The 27077-nt window shown below is 42.4% G+C and overlaps 1 protein-coding gene across 1 annotated transcript in view; it reads left to right on the forward strand.

The window, feature by feature from the left end:
* Positions 1-24123, forward strand: part of NKD1 (NKD inhibitor of Wnt signaling pathway 1) — a 149498-nt gene extending 125375 nt beyond the window's left edge. Inside the window, exons 7-10 of the mRNA XM_075326774.1 lie at positions 3177-3324; positions 6531-6603; positions 18859-18989; positions 22198-24123. Of these exons, the coding sequence (XP_075182889.1) occupies positions 3177-3324; positions 6531-6603; positions 18859-18989; positions 22198-22778 (933 nt within the window). The 3' untranslated portion in view covers positions 22779-24123. The remainder of the gene's footprint in view (positions 1-3176; positions 3325-6530; positions 6604-18858; positions 18990-22197) is intronic.
* Positions 24124-27077: the final 2954 nt, after the last annotated feature.

Genomic DNA, 27077 nt, shown 5'->3' on the forward strand with positions numbered 1-27077 from the left:
CTGTGGTGACTGAAGCCTCAGAGGCGCCACAATACCTCCATAGAAAAGCCTAAGTTCATTGTTTTGAGCATATTCTGGTCCCTTTTTCAGTCTGATTTTATAGCATACCCACGCCAAACCTCTCTGAAAGGGATGTTGTGTGCATATACCCTAACGAAAAGCCTTCAAACCCATAGTGTAGTACTCCTTCTGATGAGTCTAGGTTTTAGGTCTATCTACAGTGTTTCCCTGAAAATAAGACCTACCCAGAAAATAAACCCTAGTAGGGTTTTTCAGCTTTTTTGTAGTATGCTTATATTATAAGCCCTACTCCAAAAATAAGCCCTACTTGCGTATCATACTTTAATAGTATCCTGAAATAGGGCTTGGGCAGCGCATTCAGGATATAACTTTTTTATGGGTGTACATTGCCCTGTTGTGTTGCTATCAGCCCCATAAGTTTATAGTCACATTCCGGCTAGTTAATGAAAAATGAATATTCACCCCTTCTCCTGCTCACCTTGTTGCGTCGGTATCAGTGATTAGATCATGTGTTACTGGCAAATGAATATTCAACTCTTTCCGCCGACCCCTCTGTGCCTGCATCAGTGAGTTACTCAGACTGCCGTATTACTGCCCGAGGATCGCATCGCAATCCTTGGACTGGCCAACGGCTCTCTTCACCTGAGCATGACAGCTGCATAGAAATATATGCTGACACACTAAGATCAGAAGAGCCGCCGAACAGTCGAAGCATTGCGATGCGATCCTCGGGTAGCAATATGGCAGACTGAATCACTATCGCTAGCACAGAGGTGTGGGTGGGATTATGGGTAGCATAAAGGGGGTGAATATTAATTACCATTAACATAAGCTCCAATTACTGATGTCAGCGCAGAGGGATGAGCGGTAGAAAGGAGTGAATATTCATTTTCCATTAACAGGCTACCCAATCACTGGCGCTAATACAAAATATAATAACAAATAAATGGTCTGCACTCAGGCTGAGTTGAGGATGGTGCTAGTGAAAATGGGGTAATACCCAAAAGTCATGTATGAATAAATTCACTGCACTCGTTATTGAACGTGAAATAATTTTTAATGAAACGTGGAAAAGCAAAAATATCCAATGACGTTTCGACCCACCGGGTCTTTATCAAGTCGCTAGAGTGAAAATACAAAGATATAATCTAAATTAAAGAAAGTATATACAGTAATTCCTAATATACAATATAAACGTATACAAAATATATGCAGAGAAAACATCAAAATATAAGACATCCCTTGATAAAAAGCCCTAGTATATTTTTTGAAGCCAAAAATAATATATGACCTTGTTTTATTTTTGGGGAAACACGGTATATATAATGATCAAGTATTGTGTACTGATAACTCAATATAAACAGGTCCAGGAGCTGAATTGTTGAAAACAGTGGTCACAAAATGTACCATCAAGTCAAAAAATCTGCAAAATTAAAATTTACCCAGTATATGTGTAAAATAATAAAGTCATACTCGTCTACCGGCATCCACCTGGATCCATGTCACTCCCCGGTCTGTGCAAAGACACAAAGCATTTATGACACAGTTCAGCTGCAGGACTGCTGCGGCCTGTGATTGGCTGCAGTGGTCAGGTGACTTGAACAAAGTGTCATAGGATGTTTTATGATGACGCGCTGCTCAATTATTTAACTGCTGCAACCAATCACAAACTGGTGACATAATAGCATCACCCATTCGTGACTCTGTGAAGACAACAAAGTCCTAGGTCTAGTTGGGTGTTAGTAGGTGAGTATGGCAGAGTTTGTAACTTTTTATATATTTAAGATACGGGTGTCTCAACAAATACTTGCCTCCTTATGGTGTGTTGGACTGGGTATTAGTAATTATTTCCATCATACTTTTGTGATATAGCCATATGATGTGCCATAGATTTATAGCACACGTAAGTCCCACCGGTGTGAATAATTCTGCCCCTATTTCTAAATAACTCTTTAATTACTTTCTTACATTTTGGGTCATTACTCACTGATACCTAATTGTGGTAACGTGATGTCCAGTCTACCATTTTTTTGTATCAAGTTTTTGGGTTAAGGCCGCGTCTCACTAAGCAACATCGCTAGCAACATCGCTGCTGAGGCATGACTTTTGTGACGTAGCAGCGATGTTGCTAGTGATGTCGCTGTGTGTGACATCCAGCAACAACCTGGCCCCTGCTGTGAGGTCGTTGGTTGTTGCTGAATGTCCTGGACCATTTTTTAGTTGTTGCTGTCCCGCTGTGAAGCACAGATCGCTGTGTGTGACAGCGAGACAGCAACAACTAAATGTGCAGGCAGCAGGAGCCGGCTTCTGTGGATACTGGTAACCAATGTAAATATCGGGTAACCAAGAAGCCCTGTCCTTGGTTACCCGATATTTACCTTCGTTACCAGCGTCCACCGCTCTCAGCTGTCAGTGCCGGCTCCCTGCACACATAGCCAGACTACACATCGAGTAATTAACCCGATGTGTACTGTGGCTAGGAGTGCAGGGAGCCAGCGCTAAGTGGTGTGCACTAGTAACAAAGATAAATATCGGGTTGGTTACCCCATATTTACCTTAGTTACCAAGCACAGCATCACTTCCACGCGTCGCTGCTGGCTGGGGGCTGGTCACTGGTTGCTTGTGAGATCTGCCTGTGTGACAGCTCACCAGCAACCCGTGTAGCGACGCTCCAGCGATCCCTGCCCGGTCAGGTTGCTGGTGGGATCGCTGGAGCGTCGCTTAGTGTGACGGTACCTTTAAATTCAGTATGATCGAGATGTGTCACAAACAATGTTCCAGATATCCTGAGATGTCTTCCATGAACTTTAATGACGTCTTGCCAGAGAACTCATTTATATAAAGCAGACCTTTATCATTGCAAGGAATAATTAAATTTTTAGCATATTACCATCCTGAACACATGTTTTTGAAACTCGATATTCCCTCCATATTTTTTACTAAAAATTAATAAAATTGACTGTCAATATGGTCATTTTTTAGGGGTTTTAACAATTAAACTGCTATATAGAGTATTATTTATTGTACTCGTTTATATAGCACCATTAATTCCACCATGATTTTCAGACGTCATCACTGTCCCCATTGGGGCTCACAATCAACATTCCCTATCTATATATCTTTGGAATTTAACTCTTAATCATATTTTTATCTAGGACATTACAAGTTTACTACACACCATATATGAAGTATTTGATGCGTCAGTGAATCACTCCTCCAGCTCCAGTAAAACCCTTAGGGTGAAGCTGTCTGTGGCCCCAGATGCTACACTGAAGAAGAGGACGGTCTTACTGAATCATACAGGTAATGTTTACCATCCACATATGTAGCACAAAACACAAAAGAGAGGGCCAATTATGTGATGCGTTGGGTAACGTTAGATTTAATTTAAAGGGAACCAATCATCAGGATTTTCGTATATAACCTAAAGCCAGTGCTGTATTGTCACTATCTGTCAGGGCTGGGAGGACTGGTAGGCCCAGGAGGTGGATCCACTGGACCGACCACCCCACCGGAGGGCAGGGTACACGGCAGCCGGAGCACTGGCGTGGCAGGGATGGGTCCCTCCGGGGACGGGTGGAACAAAGTCACACGGTACTAGGGTACCAGTGTCCCTCCGGGGACAGGTAGAACAAAGTCACCGGGGTCACAGAGTTCCTTGAGACAGTGCAGGACACTGGTACAGGTGCCGGGTAGTAAAGACAGGCAGTAGTACAGGACACAGCACAAGGGGCCCTGAGCACCTAGCTCACAAGACAAGGCTTCAAGACACGTTGATCAGGCCCCGCCCACATGGAAAGGCCAGTCTTATATAACCAGCACAGTCCTATGTCATATCCTGCTTCAGGTGTGCTGGGCCTATAAGACCAGGGAAGTGGGCGCGGCCCGGTCCTATACAGAAACATGTGTCTAAGACTCAGAGTCAGACTCCTGAGACCAGGAACAGGACGCAGGGGAGCATGAGCGGGAGCAGCAGCCATGACCGGAGGACACATGCACTGGATCAGTGAGTAAGGAGCGGTGCCTGGATGGTGAGATCGGCTCAGTGGGTAAGGAGCGATGCCTGGATGGTGAGACCGGCTCAGTGGGTAAGGAGTGGTGGTGCGCTGGCGAGGCTGGATCAGTGGGTATGGAGCGGTGGTGCGATGCAGGGACCGGCTCAGTGAGTAAGGAGGGCTGCCGGGACACCGGGAGCGTGACACTATCAGACTGATTCTCTATGTACCTTTAGTGGTCAGCTCGGATGTTTAGGCTTTCAAATCCAACAAAGTAAAGTTTAAAAGTTCGACAGCTGCTTGAGTGGCAGCTGCAAGGGAGCAGATAATATCTGGGTGGATATTTGTATGGATTCTCGCCCCCCTGCCTGTTGTTCCTCCCTCTCTGTTCTCTATGCTAATTTTACTATTCAGTAATTTCTTCACTAAGATGGCATTGGAGTTGGCGCCTGCGCATAGCGCTTATCTCTGGCGCCATCTTTGTGAAGATCGTGTTACCCCCTGCTATTCTATTCTTGCAACTGAGAGGGCGGCACATGCGCCCTCGCTTCTTCTGCTTTTGTTGTGACCGCGGGAGCGCGCGCGGTCACAATATAAGTGGAGACTGCCCCCTGAAACAGCTGATCGGAGGACGCGACAGACCAGAGGAACAAGCCGACAGCATCGTGCCATCGACATCAGCACCGGATCGCACGGCACGGGGTAAGGTGAGGTAAGTTCACAATGGACTCACCTAACCCCGTGACGTCAGTGCCGCTGTGCTAGAACGGTGTCCTGGCAGGCTGCTGTGCTGGCACGGTGTCCTCTTCTGTAGCTAATGGCGTCCTCTGATCAGCTGTACTTTGTTGGATTTGAAAGCCAAACATCCGAGCTGACCACTAGTGGTATCTAGAGAATCTGCCTGATAGTGCCAGTATAGCATTGGCTTTAGCTTGTATACGAAAATCCTGATGATTGGTTCCCTTTAAAGGGGCTTCCCTTAAACAACTATTCACATTATGATCTCTGGTATCTGGTCTGATCCTGTGAATTAGAGGACGTAGTCCCCTCTAATTGAAGATGAGGAGCATGTAGACTTCTATGGGAATGGCAGATACCATTACTCCCTTAGAACTGAATAAGAATGAGAATAGAGAGGTGGTACGAATGTGTGCCCGGGGTTTGGTGGGAATCTCATGGCTGTAACACTCATATGAATACATTTCTTACCTAGTTATAACACATGTATTTATCGGGTAAGAATGTACTAAACTAAACATGGACATTAAAGAGAACCTGTTGTGTTGTGGATGTAGTCAAATCTGTGTACAGCACAGTATAGAGAAAGAGAAGCTGAGCAGAATGATATACGGATTTGCTAGAAAAGTTTCAGTAAAACATAAAATGTATTCATTGAAAACCCTGAAGTGGGTGGTCCTAGTCAGTGATTGACAGGCTTCTCTGTTTGATTGTGCATGCAGAAATAGCAGTAGGACCTCCCATTGGACTCATATATACAAACAATTGGGATTTCAATTAATAAAATTCTAATTTTGCTGTCTCTTTTAGCACAAAAATGTCTATCAATCTGATCAGCTCCACCTGCTCTATAACATCCTGCCTGGAGAATAAAGTATTAGAAAAACATCCAGTGAATTTTGGATGTTCTGTTGCTGATTTTCAGTTCCATAGAGAAATCCCAGTTTGTTGGCCTGGCGCTTCCAGAATTATTTCAAGATCCTTATTCTTTCAGAATATTTATTGAACTCAAAGGTATAAAACAACATCCGTCTGTTGGTCCACATTACAACACTTGCTAATTTTAGGATTACCATTAGGATAGGGTCACAAAAAAAAGGTTGAAAAATCAGATAGGTTTTCCAAGTGGAATCCACTTTGTGAGACAACAGAATCCATTTTGATCTTAAAGAAACCATCATGTCATATAACTGAATGTTGTCATAGGATTCAGCTAACACTGATGGGTGGGGAAGTTTCACATTTTTGTTCACACCCCTATTGTTCTTATAGGTGCATAGTTCAGAGAAGTTATTTCTTTGTTTGAGGTACTATATAATCTGGTCACATGATGTAATAAAGCAGAAACTTTCAGTACATCACAAAGAGTGTGTGCTGCTTTGATTTCCTGAGCGCTCGTAAAACAAATATTATTAATTTGGAGTTCAAAAGGCATAGAAGGAGTGTATTTTGCTTACAACCTCAGGCTGTTTTTTTTTTAAGTATATTTTTTAGAGTTTTTTTACACACGGTATTTCACTGTCAATATTTGAGCAGCGACAACAATGAATCCACATTAAAAAAAAAAGTAGTATGTCACTTCTTTTATTTTGCAGCAAAGTTCTCAAACCTTGGCAAAAAAAAGAACAGCAAAGTGTATTTTCCACTAGTATTCTAAGAATACGTGAAGCAGTTTTTCATGTTGATTTTGGAATGGTTCCACTTCTAAATACTCAGGGAAAAAAAGTCATAGCCATACAAATTAAAACTAATGTCTGATGGTTTGTGCAATTACAGAGATACAAAATGGAAGATACAGGAGTGAAAGCAAAGTGAACGAAGATCTTAAGAAGCAGCGGAGTTCTTCAAGGTAAATTTTAGGGGCTGAGATGTTTACGGCAATAAAAACATTTTAATACACGCAAGCTGCTTTGCCATTCAGTCTCGTTGAAAAGACATCGGTCTTCAATGGCGCTATTCACCTAATGTTGAACTACTAAAGAGTAATGATATCTTACTTAGCATAGATTTATAGCATAACATATCTAGTAGTTTACTGAGATGAAAGTCAGGGTCCCGAGATCCTCGGAGAATATTTATGTTGGCAGCAGCTGATGCCTTCAGATCCTTGTTGTCTTACATTCCAAGCATGGCTGTAGCTCTTGTGTCTGCACCAGGTCTCTATGTGGAGAGACTCCCGGCGCTGGATTAGTCTTTCCTCTGTGATAAAAGTATCCTATGGCCTTCAGAAGCTGGAGTAGACAGTCCTGGGATTTACAGTGTTCAAGATATATGGAAGGTGAAGGCAGATAAAGGAGAAGATAAAAGGGAGTGTTATGTCTGAAAGTTGAAAAATGTTACGCTGGGAAAAGTAAATGCGTTGGGCACAGCTTTCAGATGATGTTCTAGGCATATTCACCACAAGTCAGCAATGCGGAATAATTGTCATTCAGCATCAGCTATACTGACTGCCAGGGTCCTTACGAGAGATGGGCGAGCACTAAAAATCTGGGTTGCTCGTTACTCAAGTCAGGCAGATCAGATGCTCTGAAAGGGCTCAACTTGAGTAACGAGTGTTATGGAAGTTGATGATTGGGCAGTTTGGCTATTCACCCACATATAGCCAGTCATATATAGAGCATTTCCGGGGGAAAGAAGGGCAGGGGAGGGGGGATTCTTTTGTTTTTATCTTGACACACTACTTCCAAAAATGTTCTTTTTATCTCCCGGGAGAGCCATTCAAATACTGCAAATGGCTCGCACTGGGGTGCTGGCTGCCAACCTTCAGTGAAAAGAGTTTGCTCCCACCTTTCAGTGAAGAGTCAGGTCCCATCTTTCAGTGATGGAAGTCGGCTGCCACCTTCAGTGAAGAGAGTCGGTTCCCATCATTCAGTTAAGAGAGCTGGATGCCATCATTCAGTGAAGAGAGCTGGATGCCATCATTCAGTGAAGAGAGCTGGATGCCATCATTCAGTGAAGAGAGATGGATGCCATCATTCAGTGAAGAGAGCCGGATGCCATCATTTAGTGAAGAGAGCCGGATGCCATCATTTAGTGAAGAGAGCTGGATGCCATCATTTAGTGAAGATAGCTGGATGCCATCATTTAGTGAAGAGAGCCGGATGCCATCATTTAGTGAAGAGAGCCGGATGCCATCATTCAGTGAAGAGAGCTGGATGCCATCATTTAGTGAAGAGAGCCGGATGCCATCATTCAGTGAAGAGAGCCGGATGCCATCATTCAGTGAAGAGAGCTGGATGCCATCATTTAGTGAAGAGAGCTGGATGCCATCATTCAGTGAAGAGAGCTGGATGCCATCATTTAGTGAAGAGAGCTGGATGCCATCATTCAGTGAAGAGAGCCGGATGCCATCATTCAGTGAAGAGAGCTGGATGCCATCATTTAGTGAAGAGAGCTGGATGCCATCATTTAGTGAAGAGAGCTGGATGCCATCATTTAGTGAAGAGAGCCGGATGCCATCATTCAGTGAAGAGAGCTGGATGCCATCATTCAGTGAAGAGAGCCGGATGCCATCATTCAGTGAAGAGAGCTGGATGCCATCATTCAGTGAAGAGAGCCGGATGCCATCATTCAGTGAAGAGAGCTGGATGCCATCATTCAGTGAAGAGAGCTGGATGCCATCATTCAGTGAAGAGAGCTGGATGCCATCATTTAGTGAAGAGAGCTGGATGCCATCATTTAGTGAAGAGAGCTGGATGCCATCATTTAGTGAAGATAGCTGGATGCCATCATTCAGTGAAGAGAGCTGGATGCCATCATTTAGTGAAGATAGCAGGATGCCATCATTTAGTGAAGAGAGCTGGATGCCATCATTTAGTGAAGATAGCAGGATGCCATCATTTAGTGAAGAGAGCTGGATGCCATCATTTAGTGAAGAGAGCCGGATGCCATCATTTAGTGAAGAGAGCTGGATGCCATCATTTAGTGAAGAGAGCCGGATGCCATCATTCAGTGAAGATAACAGGATGCCATCATTCAGTGAAGATAGCTGGATGCCATCATTTAGTGAAGAGAGCCGGATGCCATCATTTAGTGAAGAGAGCTGGATGCCATCATTCAGTGAAGAGAGCCGGATGCCATCATTCAGTGAAGATAGCTGGATGCCATCATTTAGTGAAGAGAGCCGGCTCCCATCATTTAGTGAAGAAAGCTGGCTCCTAATGAGAGAAGAGAGCTGGATGCCAACATTCAGTGAAGAGAGCTGGATGCCATCATTTAGTGAAGAGAGCTGGATGCCATCATTTAGTGAAGAGAGCTGGATGCCATCATTTAGTGAAGAGAGCTGGATGCCATCATTTAGTGAAGAGAGCTGGATGCCATCATTTAGTGAAGAGAGCCGGATGCCATCATTTAGTGAAGAGAGCTGGATGCCATCATTTAGTGAAGAGAGCTGGATGCCATCATTTAGTGAAGAGAGCTGGATGCCATCATTCAGTGAAGAGAGCCGGATGCCATCATTTAGTGAAGAGAGCCGGCTCCCATCATTTAATGAAGAAAGCTGGCTCCTAATGGGAGAAGAGAGCTGGATGCCATCATTCAGTGAAGATAACAGGATGCCATCATTCAGTGAAGAGAGCTGGATGCCATCATTTAGTGAAGAGAGTCGGCTCCCATCATTTAGTGAAGAAAGCTGGCTCCTAATGGGAGAAGAGAGCCGGATGCCATCATTCAGTGAAGATAACAGGATGCCATCATTCAGTGAAGAGAGCTGGATGCCATCATTTAGTGAAGAGAGCCGGCTCCCATCATTTAGTGAAGAGAGCTGGATGCCATCATTTAGTGAAGATAGCTGGATGCCATCATTTAGTGAAGATAGCAGGATGCCATCATTTAGTGAAGAGAGCTGGATGCCATCATTTAGTGAAGAGAGCCGGATGCCATCATTTAGTGAAGAGAGCTGGATGCCATCATTTAGTGAAGAGAGCCGGATGCCATCATTCAGTGAAGATAACAGGATGCCATCATTCAGTGAAGATAGCTGGATGCCATCATTTAGTGAAGAGAGCCGGATGCCATCATTTAGTGAAGAGAGCTGGATGCCATCATTCAGTGAAGAGAGCCGGATGCCATCATTCAGTGAAGAGAGCTGGATGCCATCATTTAGTGAAGAGAGCCGGCTCCCATCATTTAGTGAAGAAAGCTGGCTCCTAATGAGAGAAGAGAGCTGGATGCCAACATTCAGTGAAGAGAGCTGGATGCCATCATTTAGTGAAGAGAGCTGGATGCCATCATTTAGTGAAGAGAGCTGGATGCCATCATTTAGTGAAGAGAGCTGGATGCCATCATTTAGTGAAGAGAGCTGGATGCCATCATTTAGTGAAGAGAGCCGGATGCCATCATTTAGTGAAGAGAGCTGGATGCCATCATTTAGTGAAGAGAGCTGGATGCCATCATTTAGTGAAGAGAGCTGGATGCCATCATTCAGTGAAGAGAGCCGGATGCCATCATTTAGTGAAGAGAGCCGGCTCCCATCATTTAATGAAGAAAGCTGGCTCCTAATGGGAGAAGAGAGCTGGATGCCAACATTCAGTGAAGAGAGTCGGCTCCCATCATTTAGTGAAGAAAGCTGGCTCCTAATGGGAGAAGAGAGCCGGATGCCATCATTCAGTGAAGATAACAGGATGCCATCATTCAGTGAAGAGAGCTGGATGCCATCATTTAGTGAAGAGAGCCGGCTCCCATCATTTAGTGAAGAAAGCTGGCTCCTAATGAGAGAAGAGAGCTGGATGCCAACATTCAGTGAAGAGAGCTGGATGCCATCATTTAGTGAAGAGAGCTGGATGCCATCATTTAGTGAAGAGAGCCGGATGCCATCATTTAGTGAAGAGAGCCGGATGCCATCATTCAGTGAAGAGAGCTGGATGCCATCATTTAGTGAAGAGAGCCGGATGCCATCATTCAGTGAAGAGAGCCGGATGCCATCATTCAGTGAAGAGACCTGGATGCCATCATTTAGTGAAGAGAGCTGGATGCCATCATTCAGTGAAGAGAGCTGGATGCCATCATTTAGTGAAGAGAGCTGGATGCCATCATTCAGTGAAGAGAGCCGGATGCCATCATTCAGTGAAGAGAGCTGGATGCCATCATTTAGTGAAGATAGCAGGATGCCATCATTTAGTGAAGAGAGCTGGATGCCATCATTTAGTGAAGAGAGCCGGATGCCATCATTCAGTGAAGAGAGCTGGATGCCATCATTCAGTGAAGAGAGCTGGATGCCATCATTCAGTGAAGAGAGCTGGATGCCATCATTCAGTGAAGAGAGCCGGATGCCATCATTCAGTGAAGAGAGCTGGATGCCATCATTCAGTGAAGAGAGCCGGATGCCATCATTCAGTGAAGAGAGCTGGATGCCATCATTCAGTGAAGAGAGCTGGATGCCATCATTCAGTGAAGAGAGCTGGATGCCATCATTCAGTGAAGAGAGCTGGATGCCATCATTTAGTGAAGAGAGCTGGATGCCATCATTTAGTGAAGAGAGCTGGATGCCATCATTTAGTGAAGATAGCTGGATGCCATCATTTAGTGAAGATAGCAGGATGCCATCATTTAGTGAAGAGAGCTGGATGCCATCATTTAGTGAAGAGAGCCGGATGCCATCATTTAGTGAAGAGAGCTGGATGCCATCATTTAGTGAAGAGAGCCGGATGCCATCATTCAGTGAAGATAACAGGATGCCATCATTCAGTGAAGATAGCTGGATGCCATCATTTAGTGAAGAGAGCCGGATGCCATCATTTAGTGAAGAGAGCTGGATGCCATCATTCAGTGAAGAGAGCCGGATGCCATCATTCAGTGAAGATAGCTGGATGCCATCATTTAGTGAAGAGAGCCGGCTCCCATCATTTAGTGAAGAAAGCTGGCTCCTAATGAGAGAAGAGAGCTGGATGCCAACATTCAGTGAAGAGAGCTGGATGCCATCATTTAGTGAAGAGAGCTGGATGCCATCATTTAGTGAAGAGAGCTGGATGCCATCATTTAGTGAAGAGAGCCGGATGCCATCATTTAGTGAAGAGAGCTGGATGCCATCATTTAGTGAAGAGAGCTGGATGCCATCATTTAGTGAAGAGAGCCGGATGCCATCATTTAGTGAAGAGAGCTGGATGCCATCATTTAGTGAAGAGAGCTGGATGCCATCATTTAGTGAAGAGAGCCGGATGCCATCATTTAGTGAAGAGAGCCGGATGCCATCATTTAGTGAAGAGAGCTGGATGCCATCATTTAGTGAAGAGAGCTGGATGCCATCATTCAGTGAAGAGAGCCGGATGCCATCATTTAGTGAAGAGAGCCGGCTCCCATCATTTAATGAAGAAAGCTGGCTCCTAATGGGAGAAGAGAGCTGGATGCCAACATTCAGTGAAGAGAGTCGGCTCCCATCATTTAGTGAAGAAAGCCGGCTCCTAATGGGAGAAGAGAGCTGGATGCCAACATTCAGTGAAGAGAGTCGGCTCCCATCATTTAGTGAAGAAAGCTGGCTCCTAATGGGAGAAGAGAGCCGGATGCCATCATTCAGTGAAGATAACAGGATGCCATCATTCAGTGAAGAGAGCCGGATGCCATCATTTAGTGAAGAGAGCCGGCTCCCATCATTTAATGAAGAAAGCTGGCTCCTAATGGGAGAAGAGAGCTGGATGCCAACATTCAGTGAAGAGAGTCGGCTCCCATCATTTAGTGAAGAAAGCCGGCTCCTAATGGGAGAAGAGAGCTGGATGCCAACATTCAGTGAAGAGAGTCGGCTCCCATCATTTAGTGAAGAAAGCTGGCTCCTAATGGGAGAAGAGAGCCGGATGCCATCATTCAGTGAAGATAACAGGATGCCATCATTCAGTGAAGAGAGCTGGATGCCATCATTTAGTGAAGAGAGCCGGCTCCCATCATTTAGTGAAGAAAGCTGGCTCCTAATGAGAGAAGAGAGCTGGATGCCAACATTCAGTGAAGAGAGCTGGATGCCATCATTTAGTGAAGAGAGCTGGATGCCATCATTTAGTGAAGAGAGCCGGATGCCATCATTTAGTGAAGAGAGCCGGATGCCATCATTCAGTGAAGAGAGCTGGATGCCATCATTTAGTGAAGAGAGCCGGATGCCATCATTCAGTGAAGAGAGCCGGATGCCATCATTCAGTGAAGAGAGCTGGATGCCATCATTTAGTGAAGAGAGCTGGATGCCATCATTCAGTGAAGAGAGCTGGATGCCATCATTTAGTGAAGAGAGCTGGATGCCATCATTCAGTGAAGAGAGCCGGATGCCATCATTCAGTGAAGAGAGCTGGATGCCATCATTTAGTGAAGAGAGCTGGATGCCATCATTTAGTGAAGAGAGCTGGATGCCATCATTTAGTGAAGAGAGCCGGATGCCATCATTCAGTGAAGAGAGCTGGATGCCATCATTCAGTGAAGAGAGCCGGATTCCATCATTCAGTGAAGAGAGCTGGATGCCATCATTCAGTGAAGAGAGCTGGATGCCATCATTCAGTGAAGAGAGCCGGATGCCATCATTCAGTGAAGAGAGCTGGATGCCATCATTCAGTGAAGAGAGCCGGATGCCATCATTCAGTGAAGAGAGCTGGATGCCATCATTCAGTGAAGAGAGCTGGATGCCATCATTCAGTGAAGAGAGCCGGATGCCATCATTTAGTGAAGAGAGCTGGATGCCATCATTTAGTGAAGAGAGCTGGATGCCATCATTTAGTGAAGAGAGCCGGATGCCATCATTTAGTGAAGAGAGCTGGATGCCATCATTTAGTGAAGAGAGCCGGATGCCATCATTCAGTGAAGATAACAGGATGCCATCATTCAGTGAAGATAGCTGGATGCCATCATTTAGTGAAGAGAGCCGGATGCCATCATTTAGTGAAGAGAGCTGGATGCCATCATTCAGTGAAGAGAGCCGGATGCCATCATTCAGTGAAGATAGCTGGATGCCATCATTTAGTGAAGAGAGCCGGCTCCCATCATTTAGTGAAGAAAGCTGGCTCCTAATGAGAGAAGAGAGCTGGATGCCAACATTCAGTGAAGAGAGCTGGATGCCATCATTTAGTGAAGAGAGCTGGATGCCATCATTTAGTGAAGAGAGCTGGATGCCATCATTTAGTGAAGAGAGCTGGATGCCATCATTTAGTGAAGAGAGCTGGATGCCATCATTTAGTGAAGAGAGCCGGATGCCATCATTTAGTGAAGAGAGCTGGATGCCATCATTTAGTGAAGAGAGCTGGATGCCATCATTTAGTGAAGAGAGCTGGATGCCATCATTCAGTGAAGAGAGCCGGATGCCATCATTTAGTGAAGAGAGCCGGCTCCCATCATTTAATGAAGAAAGCTGGCTCCTAATGGGAGAAGAGAGCTGGATGCCAACATTCAGTGAAGAGAGTCGGCTCCCATCATTTAGTGAAGAAAGCCGGCTCCTAATGGGAGAAGAGAGCTGGATGCCAACATTCAGTGAAGAGAGTCGGCTCCCATCATTTAGTGAAGAAAGCTGGCTCCTAATGGGAGAAGAGAGCCGGATGCCATCATTCAGTGAAGATAACAGGATGCCATCATTCAGTGAAGAGAGCTGGATGCCATCATTTAGTGAAGAGAGCCGGCTCCCATCATTTAGTGAAAAAAGCTGGCTCCTAATGAGAGAAGAGAGCTGGATGCCAACATTCAGTGAAGAGAGCTGGATGCCATCATTTAGTGAAGAGAGCTGGATGCCATCATTTAGTGAAGAGAGCCGGATGCCATCATTTAGTGAAGAGAGCTGGATGCCATCATTTAGTGAAGAGAGCTGGATGCCATCATTTAGTGAAGAGAGCTGGATGCCATCATTCAGTGAAGAGAGCCGGCTCCCATCATTTAATGAAGAAAGCTGGCTCCTAATGGGAGAAGAGAGCTGGATGCCAACATTCAGTGAAGAGAGTCGGCTCCCATCATTTAGTGAAGAAAGCTGGCTCCTAATGGGAGAAGAGAGCTGGATGCCAACATTCAGTGAAGAGAGTCGGCTCCCATCATTTAGTGAAGAAAGCCGGCTCCTAATGGGAGAAGAGAGCTGGATGCCAACATTCAGTGAAGAGAGTCGGCTCCCATCATTTAGTGAAGAAAGCTGGCTCCTAATGGGAGAAGAGAGCTGGATGCCAACATTCAGTGAAGAGAGTTGGCTCCCATCATTTAGTGAAGAAAGCCGGCTCCTAATGGGAGAAGAGAGCTGGATGCCAACATTCAGTGAAGAGAGTCGGCTCCCATCATTTAGTGAAGAAAGCTGGCTCCTAATGGGAGAAGAGAGCTGGATGCCATTATTCAGTGAAGAGAGCTGGATGCCATCATTCAGTGAAGAGAGCTGGATGCCATCATTCAGTGAAGAGAGTCGGCTCCCATCATTTAGTCAAGAGAGCTGGATGCTATCATTTAGTGAAGAGAGCTGGATGCCATTATTCAGTGAAGAAAGCTAGTTGTCATCATTCAGTGAAGAGAGCCGGATGCCATCATTTAGTGAAGAGAGCTGGATGCCATCATTCAGTGAAGAGAGCCGGCTCCCATCATTCAGTGAAGAAAGCCGGCTTCCATAAATCAGTGAAGAATGCCGGCTCCCATCATTCAGTGAAGGGAGCCATCTCTTTGTGCTTTTGTTTCATGGACAACGCATCCAAGCACCCTCAATACTTTGTCAAGTACTGTGAGTACCCGAGCCCCCCCCCCCCCCGATGTTCAAACGAGTAATGAGCAGTGACGAGCACGCTCACTCAACTCCAGACTTTACCCTTTACACAGTTAATTTATAGTAGACTAACTAAAATGTGGACAACTTAGAAAAGGGGTTCACACTGTTTGATAAATTTGGTGCACCTTCAGACCGTCTAGTCCATAACTTTTTTTCTACACCAACAATTTGCAACAAAATTTTTACACAGTTTTGGTGAACAGCGTCACATTTAAACCCTATCTGACCAGGCTATTTTCAGTTTTCGCTTTGCCCCCGCCCCATCTAACCCCCTTCTTCCTAGAGCCTTGACTTTTTACATTTTTCCAAGTGAAGATAGGAAATACAGCACTCTTGGAAATTATAGATGCTCGAATAGAATACCACGACATATATCAATATAAAAGAGCGCACAGTCTCATAGCCACAGAGATCCCACTTCTATATAGCACAACTTTGCTCAGTCATGGTTAGTCTCCAGGTGTATGTTTGATAAAGGTCTCTGATGGAAACGTCACATCTATACACTTTTCCACTTGATCCAACATTAAAAAATCACAATTTCCAACATATCTTGAGTGCCGGATTCTCTTTCATATTTTTACATTTTTCCGTCATATGAGGGTTTGCATTTTGCTGGACGAACTTTAATTTTGAATGACACCATTCATTATCCCATAACTTTTTCCTTTTTTTTTTTGTCAATGTAGCCATAAGGACTTGTTTCCTATGTGGCAGGGTGACAATTTTTTTTATATAATGTATATATATATATATATATATATATATATATATATATATATATAAATATTTATATATATATATATATATATATATATATATATATATGTACATTTTGGGGTGCATTGGATCTCTTTTTATTACATATTTTAGGAAACAGCAACAATAATAAAAAAAATTCTAATAGCAGCATTTACTGTATATTTAACTAATGTTATATTTGGATAAACCAGACTTTTACAGTCATGGCAGTAGAAAATATGCATAATTTTATTATTTCATTTTTTTATTTTTACAGGGAAATGAAACACATTTTTAGGTTTTTTAACTATATTTGTAAAACCTTTTTAAAACATTTTTTTACTTTATTTTTTTAGTCTTATTAGGAGGGCTCAATTCTGAAATCGTCAAATCACTTGTTTAATAAATTACAATACAATTGTATTGCAGTACATAGACAAAAATTATGTCCTCTATATAGCCCACGCACAGGCTGACAAAGATGGCAGCCATTGTTGCCGAAAAACCTATTGGAATCTCATGTTGACATCATGGGGGGTTGAAAGTAGCCACACACACGTGCACCGGCTATTGCACTATTTCAGTACTGATGTTACCGATAGGCAGTATATTCCGGCCACTGCTGTCACGAGAAGATGTTGTTTATGATGTGCCAGGTATGATGCGGGCACAGCTGCTGAGCCCGCTTCATACACAAGGACCTGACATATGATGCACCAGTACAACAGTTCTTGTATTAGTATTAAGGCCAATAAAAACCCTTCATTTTAAGCTTTGCATGTTTTCTATCTAGATCATGTTCCTTGTGGAGCCTGGTGAAAAATGGTCTAACACCTTAATTCTAGTGTAATGTGTTTATGTTTACACTAGTTTACCTGCTTTTTTTCATTGCATACCTTACTAGAGTTTTTAACATCACAAATCATGTGATTCCATTCTTCTTCATAGAATCAAATCATTTTAGGAGGAAAAAAAGAAACAATGGAGATCTATAGGGGGAAAAAACATTACAAACTAGAAAAATGGAACAAAATTGAGTACTCATTTTACAGTTAAAGAGGTTGTCCACTACTCTAACATTGATGGCCTGTCCTTAGGATAGGTCATCAATGTGTGATCAGCCGTGGTCCAACACCCGGTACTCCTGACGTCACTCTTCAGCTGTACTAGGTACCAGCGGCAGCAGGCGGCTGAAAAGGCTCAGTTTGGGAGCTACTCACTCTTCTGTATGGATACTGCACATCTGCCTCCCATTCAAATCAATAGGATGCGGAGATGCAGAAGATAGGACAGCTCCAGAACTCAGCATTACCGGGCTCAGCTGATTGGCAGGAGTGCTGGGTGTTGGACACATTGTTGGCGAATCTTGCAAAATAAATAGACGTGAATAGCCCCATACACTATATTGGGTAAAAGTTCTATCCTTGAAAAACACTGTAAAAACTCATGTGTGAAACCTGACATCTGAATGAGGCCTTAGGCCACATTCACATGTTCAGTATTTGGTCAGTATTTTACCTCAGTACTTATAAGCCAAAATCAGACGTGGAACAATCAGAGGAAAAGTATAATAGAAACACGGACATGAGTTCTACATTTTTTACCCCCTTCTGTTTTTGGCTTACAAATACTAAAGAAAAATAGTGACCAAATACTGAAAATGTGAACGTGACCTACTACTGATGATATTCTTAATTCCATTATTAGACCACTGATCCATTCTGGTATATAATGGACTCAAAGTCCATACAAACGCTAATGGAAAGCAGTCTGAGAGCAGTTGATTACTGAAATAATACGTATACTTTCTTTATAGGGTGAAGGCCTCATGTGAACAAAATATGGATCTATATGCCATGGATCAAGATTAATGTGTTTTGTGTTTCAGCAGTTTTGGGTACTATACCTGTAGACCTGATTGGGGCTTGGCTGACTTCAATCTAAGGTGTATGGCCTCCCTAATATTAGCACCATATCTTGAAGTTAAGTGGCCTAGTGGGCATTTTTGAGCCATGCAGAATGGAAATAACAGCCTACCCTTACGTATTGAGTATTTTCTTAAAGGGCCTGTCCAGTCTAAATCCAAAAATCAGCAATCACTCAATGTGTCACTGTATGTGACTACAGACTCGTGAATCCTCACATTGTGTGAACTGTGCGCTATGATGATTCACCGGTCGGTGTCAGAGCCAGGAAAGGCGGTCATGTGGCGCGAGTATGCAAGTGTATTGAGAGACGCCACACCCTTCTAGTCGGATTCTGGCTGGGAATATGTATACTCAGAGCCACGTGACCGCCGGTTCTGGCGCCGACACCGACCGGAGAATCCTCACAGCACACATTGTGTAAAATGATGGTGATACATAGAGTGACTGCAGACTTGGACAGTGGACAGCCCCTTTAAGGAAACTTCAAAAACGATAATTATGGACTCACATAGCGGCAAGGTTATCTGATGCGGCGTCATACACTGAATGTTATATTCTAATCAGGTCTGGGATAGAATTCACTGTTTAAGGTAAAGTCCAAAAAAAAATGATCAGACAACAGAATGCAAGAAGAAAAAAATCCTGCAGCTTGTAAAAAATAATGTCTCTGCAGATGCTTTAATCTGTTTATAGATGTTCTGCAAGTGGTTCCCAGATGTATCCTGTTCTTTGTTATCTCCTGTAGACATAACCCAGCTGAAAATGAAACAGAACAGACAGAATGTCTCCGGCAGTGTGTGGATGAGAACATTGAACGAAGAAACCACTACTTGGATCTTGCTGGAATAGAAAACTACACATCAAAATTTGGGCCAGGTGTGTATGGCTGAGATTTTACTGCCGGAAAATATGAAAGGAGCGGATGCGGGGAAATGGCTCACAAAGAGATCAATGATTTCTATGGCGTTAGGAAATATCCATAGACAGGAGAAAGCAGGACAGTCTCTTTTCCCCTCGGCCTCAGCAAAATAAGGGAAGCTAGTGAAAGACAGAATTTTCAATTTTTATGAACTGTTAGGCATAATGTTATGCATCAACTGGTCATCTGGCATAAGTTTTAATTTCTATTTTTTTTTTTTTCTAAAGACATCACACATTCAAAATGAAAGGTAGATCAGACTCAGATGATTTACCTTGTGATTTCAGAAAAGCAGTAAAATCACTTTATTAGATACATTATCAAACATCTCAGTATGGGTGTAATTATAGTGGATGCAGGAGTTACAGTCGCAATTAAGCCATAAAGTCTAAAAGGGCTTAAAGGGATTCTGTCAGATTATTTTATAGTAAAAACTAATGGCATTCTGGCATAGGACTTAGGCATCCCTTTCACGATCAGTAACTTTTATTGCTCTACCTTCTTCTGTTACCTTGCTGTAAGACCCAGAGGAGAATCAATGTTTTGAGGAGAATTGGTGTCACCCCCTGGCTAGTCAAGCATATGTAAATCCACACTGAATATGCAATGCTCCCCATGCCCATATCTCTGCCGTATTAGTAAATGACAGGGAAGATTTTTACTGTGATTGATACCAGCAGAGGTAGGTGTGAGGAGCAGTGCATAATCAGTTTCTATTTACATATACATGACTAGCCAACACAGGACACTGAATTCTCCTGGGCTTACAGTAAGATAACAAAAGAAGGTAGAGCAATAAAGGTTACTGATCATAAAAGGGCTGCCCAAGCCCTATTCCAGGATACAATTAGTTTTGTACAAGAAAATCCCCTGACAGATTCCCTTTAAAAGGTTACTTTGGCCCAGACAGGAAAACTGATACTGTTAAAGACCCATGATAGTTAGGTTCATTGGACATTTTTCACTAGGGCTCATAAGTATCAAGTATACTATGCAGAGGCAGTTTCTGCACCAAACCATGCAATACCTTATAGTCGGGTTTATAGGTCAGCTTCAATCCTCCTTATGGAAACAATGATCAAGGGTGCACATAGACAGAGGAAAGAAGATCCAAGCCAATGTCCAGGAAGCAGGAATCTACGGCAGACACCATCCAATTTTCCAAAGTGCTTTATTCCAATATCATGTGCAGTTAAAAGTAGCGGGGAGAGAGCCGGGTGCAGGCCCCCTAATGGACGATGGCCGTTTCGCACGTCCTTGTGCTTCCACAGGTCCCATAGAAGCACAAGGACGTGCGAAATGGCCGTCGTCCATTAGGGGGCCTGCACCTGACTCTCTCCCCGCTACGTTTAACTGCACATGATATTGAATTAAAGCACTTTGGAAAGTTGGATGGTGTCTGCCGTAGATTCCTGCTTCCTGGACATTGTCATAAGTATCAAGTTACACCCCTGAGTTTCAGGTACTTCATTCATGCCCTTCTTTGGCATGAAGAAGCATGTTGGCTTTGTTTAATCAGTGATGTTGTTCAGATTTACATCAGAATATCCCTAGCGTTCGATCATAGTTTCATCAGTTTTTGTCAGATGAGAAAAAAAATGTTTCTTCATCTTCTCCTATATAACAATCAGTGAAAAATGCAAAACACTTGAACGGCATCCAAGCACTGTCCGATTTTTTTTGCGGAACCATAGATTTTCTTTGCTGATTTAGATCTGACACTTGGATCAATTTTTAACATGCTTCTGTAATTTTGCATGGACCACTCGGTCCACACAAAAAATGGGTCATGGGAACAGCCCCATAGACTACATTAAGGATGAGTTCTATCTGTGAATAACACGGATAGAACGCGAAAGTGAAAAATGGATCTCTGAAAGAGCCCTTAGTCTGAGAATGTTTCTATCTCAGACGTTTTAGAATTATGGGTAACATAAGTAATTCACATTGTGGTCAGATGCAGTTGGAAAAATATCAAAAGAAACCTCTCATTTTACTAGCAGTATTTATCCTACGTATTTTGGCAAAATGTGCTTTCAAAGAACTCAAACATATCAAGAATTCAGAGAATTCAGTTTTGTTGAAATGAGAGATACAATCTGTGATGTTTAAAAAAATAAAAATTTCAACTTTCCAAATATTTTGTAACCTCAACATATTTAATACAAAAACTGTGTTAATAAAATGGCAACAAATAAAATTAAGGTAAGAGTATTGTCAATGAGTAGAATACATTCAGTGAAGATCGTAACTAGTAATCAGGTCAAAAAAATTTCTTTCAAACAATTTTTTACTTAAAAATGATGTCCCATGTGGGAAATTTTTGATGTTGACAGGATGTGCCACTGTCAGGGGTGATTCATTTCTATGGGAGCTCCAAATATTGTCGAACCAGTGTCCTCATCAAGATTTTGGAGCTTCCACAGAAATGAATAGAGAGAGTAGCAGACACCTCTCAATTCCTAACATCTCATCACAGGGGCCCACTCTTAGAAGAGGTATGGTTCCCAGGGGTCAGACCTGCATCTATTGGACAGTTTTTGGCCTATATGCTCTAAATGTCCCCTTTATTCGTAAGTAAAATGGACAATAATTGATATGTACTGGGGATGACTCATCCATCAATTACCAATCTTCATATTTGATGTGACAGTGGCCCCTAGAGCAGTGTTTCTCAACTCCAGTCTTCATACTATTTCCGAACTTTCCTTAATATTAGACAGGGAAAAATTCCATCACCTGTTCAACATTAAGGAAATCCTGAAAATCTGATTGAGGAAAACCTGAAAACATGATTTGGTGGGTCTTGAGGACTGGAGTTGAGAAACACTACTCTACAGGCATAATCCACATCTTTATAGTAGAGGTATTGAAAATCAAAGTGCTTGTCCAATGAATAAAAAATATTTCTCGATTCAATTAAAACAAAGATCCTGACTAGTACTGATCCATCAGTAAGTGGCAGAATGGGCATTTCCAGTGTGTTGAGGTTTGAATTTGAAGAAAAACCAGTAGGGTAAACATTTGACTCGATGTGCGATGGAGAATTGGTAGGAATGAGTATCACTTTTTTACTATTCTGACATGTTTGAATATTTTTTTACTGTTAGATGACTCATATCCAAGGCAAGAGCTAAGTTTTTTTTTATTATTATTCTTTCACAGGTTCTTCTGCAACAGCTGAAAAACCAGATTCACATTCAAGAGCTTCTAATCAAATGAGGTCTCGTTCTCATGAACCAGAAACGCTTCATCTACACCAGAGAAGGTCACAAGCGTTGGATACTGGACATTTCAGTCTTTTCGACCCTTCTCATCCAAAAATGCTAGAGCTTCAGCAAAGGCAACGGGGTCAAGAATCCAACAAACACTCTGTAAGAAGTCCCAAAGCCTCAAATAAGAATGGAACAACATTAAACAGTCAGCCAGGAAGACCAACAAGAAGCAAACCCATCCATGGTGTCCAAATTCCTGTGACTTCCCCAACTGCACTTATGGGCCAGAGCTATCCTTACCACCATTTACCACCTCAACAACCTCATAGGAAGAGTAAGCAGAAAACAAAGGAAGGCCACCAGATGTGCAAAGCTTTTCAGTCACCAATTAACGTAGTGGAAAAGGAGCATGTGAGGGATCTGCCAAGCATGCTATTGTACGATGGCCACAGTGGACACTTGATACAAAGACATGAGCATCATCATCACCATGAGCATCACCACCACTATCACCATTTTTACCAAACATAATACAAACCATTTACTCCACATCCAGAGTAAAAACTCCAGAATTGGATGCTTGATCTGAAAAGGAAGTTGCTTTGTTAGAAACATTCAATTAATAAACAAAAGTATTGGACAATGGCAAAGTAGACCCACCAGTGGACAATGCTAAAAATATTTTGAACTCAAGCCAAGCACTTCTTAGAATTTGGACCTCTCATGGAAGATTTGGATTTAGTGGTGTTTGGTCATCTAACACTCAGACTATTTGCACAAACACCTTTTAAGTGTCAATTCGGTCTTGGACAACAGAAAATAAATAACGAAAAATCCCCACAAACAGCACACTACCTCTAGAAATATTCTTAGTTTGACTTTGAGGCGGGTAGACATAAGTGACATAATGAACACATAAAAGCCAAGGTTTCTTCACTTTTACTATGTCAACCTTTGGTAGTATTTATACGTACAGTAATTTTAAGTTGTTTTTTTTTGAAAGTTGACAGGTCGAGGAAGTTAGAACTTTGGAGTTTTTGAGAGTTTTTCAGTTTCCGAAGAGTCTAAGAAAAAGTCGGTTGGGTGGTTGGGTTAAAGAACCTCTTTTCCGCATTGGCCTATTACTAGCTATAGTCAAGATCCTTGAGCACCCATTGATTTTAATGGGTTCCCTATAATGGTATGTTTGACTTGCAGGGAAAATGGGCACTTCCAAATTGACTTCCTTAATGACAGTTAACCACATAGGCTTACAGTTAAGTAGGATTCACTCGATTCATAGTTTATGTCAAAAAGATAAGATTGCCCCCCTATATAATCATGATCTCTCACAACTTGAGCCCTCTCCTCCATCATAAGGTCACCCATCAAGTTGCTTTGCATACCGTTTCCAGTATTTTAATATATCCAAGTGTAAAAGATAACACTTTAATTCCTTTCTAGTTTCTTTCTCAACATCCAGAGAGTTTTTTTTTCTCCATTTTTTTTCTTTAAACCTTATCAGGTATATAGTATAAATATATATATAAATCTATATAAAAGTATATTATATATACACTCAGGTACTTTTTTTGCGTTTAAACAAATCTGTGGTTTGATTATTTGTAGCATCCTGTTCTTTTTTTCTTTTTTAAATATGATTATTTTATTTCAAAGAGTTTCTATGTATTATAACATAATCTTGTGTTAAATACTTATTGTTTTCAGGGCAAAAAATCCCATTTTTTTTTGTAAAGGAAAAGAGCTGAATTGTGAAGGAGTATATTTAATTTCTTTATTTTGTTTTTTTGTTTTTAATTTTTCAAATGTTCAACTTAATGAAAATAAAGCAGATAATAGGACCGTCAATTTTATACTGTCCGTCACAAAATAATAACTGGCTGTGGATATGTTATATCTGAAAGTGGATAAGATATATGTGCAAAGTAAACACAGATATATTTCGGACTGGACCAGTGGTGGATCTGTTTTAGTAACTTTATGGAGGTATGGCACACATACTCTTTTTGCTGCTCCTAGGCCACAGGTATACTTTTACTATATTTTTAATTGATATTTTAATACTGCCTGTTATGTTGAAAGGACTTATTATAACCTTCTGAGTTGCTAGGCTTCTTTTTTTATATCTTACTCTTACTTTTTATTTATTAAAGGGGTAAAATACCTTAAAGGAAACCTGTCACCTGTTATTTGCCCTATAAACTGCGGCCACCACCACCGGGCTCTTATATACAGCAGTGTAACATGCTGTATATAAGAGCTCAGGCCGCTGGGTATAACATAAAAAACACTTTATATTACTCACCTAAACCGGTCGTTCCGGTGCACAACAGTGGGTGGCGTTGTTCTCCGGGACCGGCTCCTCCCCTTTCGGCCATCTTGGCCTTCCTTATTCTGAAGCCGCGGTACATGACGCGTCTACGTCATACACATGTGCCGACACTGAGGTCCTGCAGGACTTCAATCTCAGCACGTGTGTATGATGTAGACGCGTCATGCATCGCGGCTTCAGAATAAGGATGGCCAGGAAGGCCAAGATGGCCGAATGAGGAGGCGCCGGTCCCGGAGAATGGCACCACCCATCCGACTAGTGTGCACCGGAGCGACCTTCTAGGTGAGTATTATAAAGTGTTTTTTATGTTCAACACAGCAGCCTGGTCTCTTATATACAGCATGTTAGAATGCTGTATATAAGAGTCCAGTGATGGTGGCTTATAGGGCAAAAAACAGGTGACAGGTTCCCTTTAAAATTTTGCATACATGTTAACTGCAGATACTGTTTTCATGAAACTTCTTAAGGTGAAAGTTCATATACTTTCTTTAAATCAGTCAATTTTTCCCCCTCGTAAACCGTTTTTCTTATGTTACATTAGAAATTGGTGTCCTGGGGTTCATCCAGTAGTTCACAGTATTTAATAAGTCAGGTTGTGGTCTACAGCATTGCCTTGGGTCTATATGGTGCAATATGGTTCAGAATGGAATTAAAGGGGTTCTCTGAGATTATTTAAAGAACTTATATTAAAAAATCCATGTTTAGGTCATTTATATAGGAATGTTACATCAGTAAATAGGTGACAGAATGACAATTATGTGTTATTTATATACTGTAATCTTTAATAGATCGGCACTCGAAACATGAAAATAGCTAAAAAAAAGGGGTTGTCCTTTAAACAACACATATCAGATACCCACAAGTAGGTGATAAATGTATAATCACTGGGGATCGGATTGCTGGGATCCACACCAATCATGAAATTCTCCATTTACTGCCTGTAGGAGTGGTCACACATGCTCACTACTGCCTTATCTAGTATCTGTAGAAGTGGTCACACATGCTCACTACTGCTCTATTCTCTGTATTAGTGGTTACACATGCACACTACTGCTCTATCCTCTGTATTAGTGGTTACACATGCTCACTACTGCTCTATCCTCTGTAGGAGTGGTCACACATGCTCACTACTACTCTATTCACTATCTTTAGGAGTGGTCACACATGCTCACTACTGCTCTATCCACTGTATGTAGGAGTTGTCACACATGCTCATTACTGCTTTATCCTCTGTAGGAGTGGTTACACATGCTCACTACTGCTCTATCCTTTGTAGGAGTGGTCACACATACTCACTACTTCTCTATCCACTGTCTGTAGGAGTGGTCACAGATGCTCACTACTGCTCTATCTGTAGGAGTGGTCACACATGCTCACTACTGCTCTACTCACTGTTTGTAGGAGTGGTCACACAATGTCATTACTGCTTTATCCACTGTCTGTAGGAGTCACACATGTTCATTTTGCTCCATTCACTGTCTGTAGAAGTGGTCACACATCTCAGTTTTGCTCCATGCACTGTCTGTAGAAGTGGTCACAGATGCTCATTACTACTTTATCCACTCTTAAGAAGTGGTAATACATGCTTATGATTGCTCCATTCAGTGTGTGTTGGAGTGATCAAACATGCTCATTATTGCTGCATTCACTGTCTGTTTGAGTGGTCACACATGCTCATTATTGCTCCATACACCATCTATAGGAGTGGTCACACATGCACATTATTGCTCCATACACCATCTAAAGGAGTGGTCACACATGCTCATTATTGCTCCATACACCGTCTATAGGAGTGGTCACACATGCTCATTATTGCTCCATTCACTGTCTATAGGACTCGTCACACATGCCCATTATTGCTCCATTCACTGTCTGTAGGAGTGGTCACACATGCTCATTATTGCTCCATTCACTGTCTGTAGGAGTGGTCACACATGCTTATTATTGCTCCATTCACTGTCTTTAGGAGTGGTCACTTATGCTCATTATTGTTCCATTCACCATCTATAGGAGTGGTCACTTATGCTCATTATTGCTCTATTCACTGCCTGTAGGAGTGGTCACACATGCTCATTATTGTTCCATTCACCATCTATAGGAGTGGTCACACATGATCATTATTGCTCCATTCACTGTCTGTAGGAGTGGTCACACATGCTCATTATTGCTCTATTCTTTGTCTATAGGAGTGGTCACACATGCTCACTAATACTCCTTTGAACCTGGGTCCCTGTTCTCAGGATTGGTGAGGGTCTGAGCAGTTTCACACCAGTAATCATACATGTATTACCTATCCTATTTATAGATAATAAACATTGCATATTGGATAATCCCTTTACAGTCTATATTTTTCAGTTTTACAAGCTAAAGTGTTTTTTCAGACTTGGAGTACTGTTAGCAATGGATGTTCCTTTTGTTTGTGGCAAAAAGTTCAAGAACATAAAGTAAACCCCCCAACCTATTCTAAATAATAATGAAGGCACTGAGAGGTTCCGACT

Source organism: Anomaloglossus baeobatrachus, chromosome 10 (assembly GCF_048569485.1).
Source record: "Anomaloglossus baeobatrachus isolate aAnoBae1 chromosome 10, aAnoBae1.hap1, whole genome shotgun sequence".
In the NCBI taxonomy this organism is placed as follows: domain Eukaryota; kingdom Metazoa; phylum Chordata; class Amphibia; order Anura; family Aromobatidae; genus Anomaloglossus; species Anomaloglossus baeobatrachus.